The sequence below is a fragment of the Dasypus novemcinctus genome, chromosome 8, assembly GCF_030445035.2.
Source record: "Dasypus novemcinctus isolate mDasNov1 chromosome 8, mDasNov1.1.hap2, whole genome shotgun sequence".
In the NCBI taxonomy this organism is placed as follows: Eukaryota; Metazoa; Chordata; class Mammalia; order Cingulata; family Dasypodidae; genus Dasypus; species Dasypus novemcinctus.
In genome coordinates this window covers 127,088,228-127,094,227 of record NC_080680.1, presented here as the reverse complement: position 1 = coordinate 127,094,227, position 6,000 = coordinate 127,088,228, and the positions used below count along the sequence as shown (strand labels likewise).

The window sequence follows — 6,000 nt, the reverse complement described above, 5'->3', positions numbered from 1 at the left end:
GAGCGGTGGCTTAGGGGTAAACCTTCCTTTGGGAAGGTTCCGGGAAGGGTGGGGATGGCGGTGGGACGCAGCACGGGGTTCGGTGGTGGCTGGGGTGGGCAATCTAGGAGGTGTGCTGCCACGCCGAGCACGTGGGCACTAAGCCAGGGCCCAGAGGGGCGGGGCAGCCGCGGCCCCTAACCCCCAGGACGGCCTGAGCCCCTCACTGGGCAGGGTGGGCCCGACACATGGCCCCAGGGCACCCAAACCACGCACTCGGTCAGCTCAGGGGCTCCCAGCCCCGGAAGACCCATTTGGAAACCAGATCTGCCCACGCGAAACTGGATGCAGCCCCACGCCACCTGTGCCCCAAGCCTCGTCCAGGAGCCCGTGAAGGAGCCTGCAGACCCCTGCCCTCCGCATCTGCGTCCACTTGGGGAGGCTGAGGCACAGGCCGGTGAGAGCAGCGTCCAACTACGGCTGGGAGGAGGGGGCCAGCGGCGGCAGGTGACTGGGCAGGGGGCCAGGTGGGGCCCAGCTCGACAGGGCTCAGAAACCCAGGGCCGTGGGACACCAAGGGGCACCCAGGGACAGATGTGGGGCCTGCTGCAGGGGCGCCTCGTCCACGAGGGGGTAGAGCTGGCCCAGAGAGACCAAGGTCACCGGGACTCTGGGAGGGGACTCACAGCCTCACCCCAGCCCACCCGCCAAGCAAGGTCCAGGCACTTCGGTTTGAACTGACTTTATTATTTTGTAAATGTGAATTTTACAAAGCGCTTTACAGTTAGCGACCACATCCTCTTTTGTTGGTGATGGATTCCACCGCGTGGACGGCTCAGCGCAGAGTGGAGCGCGGGGTTCCCTGGTCTGGGGGATGTCTCTGTTGTTTAGTTATTGATACAATGTCAGCCATGGCTACAAAGTAACAGTCTTGACTCTACCGAGTAACAGCACATGAAACAGAAAGGGAGTGAGGACAGGGAAGCCACCGCAGGCTCCTCGTTCTTACAAAAAAAAAAAAAAAACAAAAACAAAAAACAACAAAAGCTACCATCTTTATCACCGTTTGTGGCTGAAACTTCGCGGCACTGCGGCCCCTTCCTGGCAGCGCAGGGACAGCTCCTCTAGCTCAGGTATTTCTTTGTTAACAGTCATGAGTTCCAGTACAACTTTAACCCCTAAACAGACCCCAAACCACCATCTCTTCGGTAAGTCTTTCTTCCAAAACGTTCTGTCTGAAGGATTAATATTCTATTTGCATCAAATGCCACCCAAATGTTCAAGTCAAAAATACTTTTACATTTATACTCAATTTTTTTTTGTCTGCTAAAAATAGTATTGCAAGTTTTGGCTTCTCTCGACATAGAAATCACGATCGTGTGCAAAACGCTAACAATGGAGCGACGATCAGAGTGGGTTGGCCAATTCCGTTAATGCTTTCCATTTTGCATCATTTTCCCTGTCTTTTTTCAAAACAAAACAAACACAAACCTTGGCTGTTTCTGAACCACCAGCACCACGCCCTCGCTACCCAGGCTGGCACAGCAGCGGCGCTCTCCAACCGCAGTTCCGGCCCAGACGGCACCAGGCCGCCACCCTGCGCGGAGGACGCGCCGCCCGCGCAGGCGGACACGGGCTCGCCCCGAGCTCTCGGTCAAGTGGGCCCGTGTCCACGGCAGACAGAGATTCCCCCAGAAAAGAGCCTGTCTAGAGGGGTCCCCCGGGCAGAGCCGGAGAGGGGCGGACCACAGGGCACGGCGAGAAGGTTCCGGCGACGCGGCTCTGTCTCACGGCGGGTGAGGGACGGCCGATCCCGCAGAGGGGACAGGCTCCGCCAGCCGCCCTGCCCAGTGCCCGGCACGGCCACCCGCCTGCTGCCCACACATCCCCGAGGAAGCAGCTTTCGTGGCGAACTCAGACGAGCTCCCCTCGATCCCCCGCAGGTGGCCGGGCCCCCCCCAGGACGCTCCCCCCACTCCCCCAGCCTCTCTCTCCACGTTCAGGGCAAAATAAGAGAGTAACATCCAACGCAAAGCCAGACAACCACGGAGGACTCGGCCGAGTCCGGACAGTGCAGAGAACAAGACGGGGTTCAAGTACCGAGGTGCCAGCTCACAGTATCCGCCTCCGGGCTCCACGCGCCCGGGCCTCGCCCCCTCCTGGCAACGGCGCCGCTATAGTGTAGCTTTAGAATACTCTATATAGTGGATGCATATTGCTAATCGTCAAGCTTAGGAATAAAGGTGCAGACGTGGCATAAATACTGAGCGTCTCGCCTCGGCCTACAGGGTCCCCCGCGGGACAGAAGAGCCCCCATTCTGGAATTAGTCGTCTTGTAAACAAAGGAGCGGGGAGGGTCCGGGGTGCGAAATTGGGTTTCCTTGGGAAAAAATGATCAAAAGATGCTAAGGCACTCTGGAAGGTTCCTCGGAGCCCAGGCCCCTGCCGCCGCCGCCCGCCGCCCGCAGTACATTCAGGGTGCGGAGGGGGCACCCGCCCCTCCAGATACAATCATCAGCCACGCACGTCTGCCAACGCTCACGGCCCGCCGGCGCGGGCGCTAGTGCAAATCGCTCGGCCCGGCCCGCCCAGGGCGCGGAACCCGTTCACATTTAGTAGTATTATTTTTTAAAGTGTTACCTATAACTCTTGCCTTCCCTTACCCAGAACTAAACAGACGGCGATTACAGTCGGGGACGGGGGCGACGGCCGCGGGACGTTGTGCGAGCCTGAGCGGCGGCCGGGCGTCCTCTGTTCAGCCACCCGGCAGCACCGCTGCCCGCCCCGGCCGTGGGGAGCGGGGGGCCGCGTCCCCTTGGGAGCGGAGGGGAGAGAGCCCTGTGGACGGCCAGGGTGGCGGGTCGGTCTCCGGAAGGTCCCCGGTGATGGTCAAATTAAAGTGCAAATTTGGGGGGGTGGGGGGAGATGTAGGAAAACCCCGGGGGGGGGGGGCACGGCTCAACCTCGCCCACCGCCCCGTGCCCATGGCCCAGCCCTGAGCCTCCCTCAGCTCCAGGAAGACTTGGTCCCCGGACCCACCTGGGGCCGGGGCAGGGGAGCGGGAGCTGGGGGCCCGCGGTGGCCCCCGACGGCCCTGACCCCTCCCAGGGCCGGGGGCAGGGCACGGCGGGATGAAGGGGTCACGGAGCAGCCCCCACCCGGGGGGCCTCCGGCTAACGGAGGGCCTCAGGGTTTTGGTCATCAGGGGAGCGCTGGGAGACCCCATGCTGAGCCCGGCCCTCCCCTGGGGAAGGTGGGCAGGGAGCGAGGGGAGGGGCAGACGGGGGGGGGGGGGGCGCGTGGCTCCACCACGGGCGTGGTGGGAGACTGAGCCCCAAGGGCCTTGGTATGGGAGGGGGTCATCACTGGCCAGGCCTGGGGGAGGTGTGGGGGCCCCCAGGAGGGGCGGCCCCAGGACGGAAGAGCGGGGCTAAAATTAATTTCAGAGCTAGCACCGCCACCTCAGAGAGCCACGACCTGGTGGCTCCCCCCAGCCAGGACCCCCAGCCTCGCCCCACCTGCCCAGCCTTCCCAGGCCCCTCCGCCCCCAGGAGAGGGGGTTGGGGGTCAGCACCCCTGCTACCACCCACTGGCCCACGTGCATCTTGGCTCTTTTGGCTTGGTAAGTTTCCGGGGAAGATAGGAAATGGACGTCGGTTACAACCCAAACCAAAGCAGCACAGCCCCGGGGGGCCGGTGGGCTTGGGCGGATGGTGGGCCGCAGAGCCGAGGGGTGTCGGCGGTGGGGACGGGCGTGGGGGGCAGGCACAGCCAGAGGCCCTGCCCCCTGCCCCACGTCAATATACATGCAGACCCCCGGGTCCGGCCCCCCAGCCCGCCCCCGCCCCGGGGGCCACTGGGGGTCCCGCAGCAAGGCAAGAGCCCCGCGTGGCCCGCACCTTCTGGGCAGGATGACCAAGAAGCGGGCGGGAGCAGGGCCGGCCCGGGGGCCTCCCCCCACCCCGTGGGGGAGGGGCAGCTACAGCTGAGACTAACCTGGGAATATTGGGGGGGGGGGCCGTCCTGCCTCCGGCCACCAGGGCCCCCCGGTTACAGTGTAACGAATGCAATGGTTTCCTTCATAGGTTTTAAATACAAGCAGAATAAAAATCACATTTTTTTCAGGCAACAGTAGCAGTTCAGGAGGTGAGTGGCGGGTCACATCGGGTTAGTATCACATGCAAGCAGCGGTGGCGCACGCCGCCTCGGCGCCCGCGCGCCCCTTACAAAGTCCCCGCGTAGGCGCCGTCCTGCCGCCGGGATGCCGGCGTCGCGGGCCGGCTGGAGCCGGCGCTGCCCTGCTCGAAGGGCGGCGCGGGGCTCTGGCCGGCGGCGGGCGGCGGCTCGGGCGCGGCCACCTCCTGGATGACCGAGCCGGCCGCGTCGGCCTCCTCGGCAGCCCCGAAGGCGGGGTCGGCGGCGGGCGCGCTCAGGTCGCCGCCGGCCGCGTCAGTCCGCAGGGCAGCCAGGGCGGCGGGGTCGCCGCGGCGCTCGGCGAACAGGCGCTGCTCGAAGCCCTGTGCGGCGGTGGGCTGGAACTCGGGGTCGAGGGGCGCGCCGGCGGCCACGGCGCCCATGACCGAGCGGTACATCTCCACGCCCTCGGGCAGCATGGACTTGATCTTGGGCAGCCAGCGCTTGCGGACGCGGCGGGCGTTGGTGCACATGTCGGCCGCGATCACGTTCATCTCGCTCTCCTTGAAGCTGGGGGCGAAGCTCTGACAGTACACTGCGGGGACAGCGCGGAGACAGCCGGGGTCAGGGCGCGGCCCCCGCATGCCTCCACGCGCCCTTGGGAGCAACCAAGGCCTGAACGCGCAAGGGTGCGGTCGGGGTGCCTGGGGGGATCCCCGGGCCAGGGGCCCACAGCCTCCCACCACCATCAATCAAATCCTCGCCCCTGCCCCGGAGCCCCCGCCACTCAGACCGGCTCTGCCCGCAGCAGCGCACCCCCCCTTTCCAGCACCCGCCGGAGCCACCCCCGGCCCCCGGCGCTTTGGGACTGTAATTACCCGCCACCCGGCTCCCCTCTTTGCTCTAGGCTCCCCTCTTCGCTCCAAAAAAAAGAGCCCTCAAGCTATTTTTTTAAAGAAACAAGAAAAAGAGCCTGTCTCTCGCTGCGGAGGCTACCAGGACCAGCGGTGGGCCAGCCCGGCCCAGGCGCCTCGCCCTGCCCCGGGGTGCAGGGCCGGGCCGGGGGTCTGCTGCAGAGCCGGACCGCGCGCCGCCCCCACGCGCCCGGGCGCGGAGGCAGGAGACGGCCGAGCAGATGGCAAACGCTCAAAATAGCCTCAGAATGTAAATAAGGGGTTTTGTTCAAAAAGGAAAATTAGATCTATTTCACATATTAAAATAGTTCTGCAGCTGAATTCATCACGCTTGGCAACGCACCAACACGTTAACACCTTGAGACCTGGCTCTCGGGAGCTGCTCACTTCCCGCCCCTGCCAGCCCTGAGCACCAGGCCGGGCGAGGAGCTCTGGGTGGCCTGGGGCCCACGCCCCTCGACCACACCCGCCCGGGACCCCCTGCGCCCCGCCCCACCTCTGGCCCACGCCCCTCGACCACACCCGCCCGGGACCCCCTGCGCTCCGCCCCACCCGGGGCCGTGCACCCCTCGACCGCACCCCAGCTGGGCCCTGGGGCTCACGTTTCACAGCGTTCAGGACCCGGCTGTCCAGGGGCTTGCGGGTGGGGTCGCTGGTGGACGAGCGGATGCCGGTGCCACAGCTGTTGGCCAGCGTGTTCCTGCCGGATGGACGGGGGCCACTGAGGCCATGCTAGGGGGCTGGGCCTCCCCGCAGGAGCTCGCCTGGCCGCCCCACGGCCACTCGCGGCCTGGGCAAGTCGCCTCCGTGCTCGCCCGTGCTCGCCCCGGCAGCAGAAGGCGTGGGAGTGGCCCGAGCGGAGGGTGGGAGCGGGAGTCCGCGGCCCTTCCGGAAGGGCCGGGAGCGCCCACCCTTCCCCCGGAGCCCGCCTCGGGGAGGCCCCGCGGTGTTGCCAGGAACCCCCAGCCCAGGC

General features: G+C 65.7%; 1 protein-coding gene across 2 annotated transcripts in view; it reads right to left on the bottom strand.

The window, feature by feature from the left end:
* Positions 1 to 705: 705 nt before the first annotated feature.
* NACC2 (NACC family member 2) overlaps positions 706 to 6,000 on the bottom strand; it is a 64,344-nt gene continuing 59,049 nt past the window's right edge. For both annotated transcript variants that reach the window (XM_058302735.1, XM_058302734.1), the window contains exons 5-6: positions 5,630 to 5,727; positions 706 to 4,708 (exon numbers count right to left, since the gene is read on the bottom strand). In XM_058302735.1, the coding sequence (XP_058158718.1) occupies positions 4,203 to 4,708; positions 5,630 to 5,727 (604 nt within the window). In that variant the 3' untranslated portion in view covers positions 706 to 4,202. The remainder of the gene's footprint in view (positions 4,709 to 5,629; positions 5,728 to 6,000) is intronic.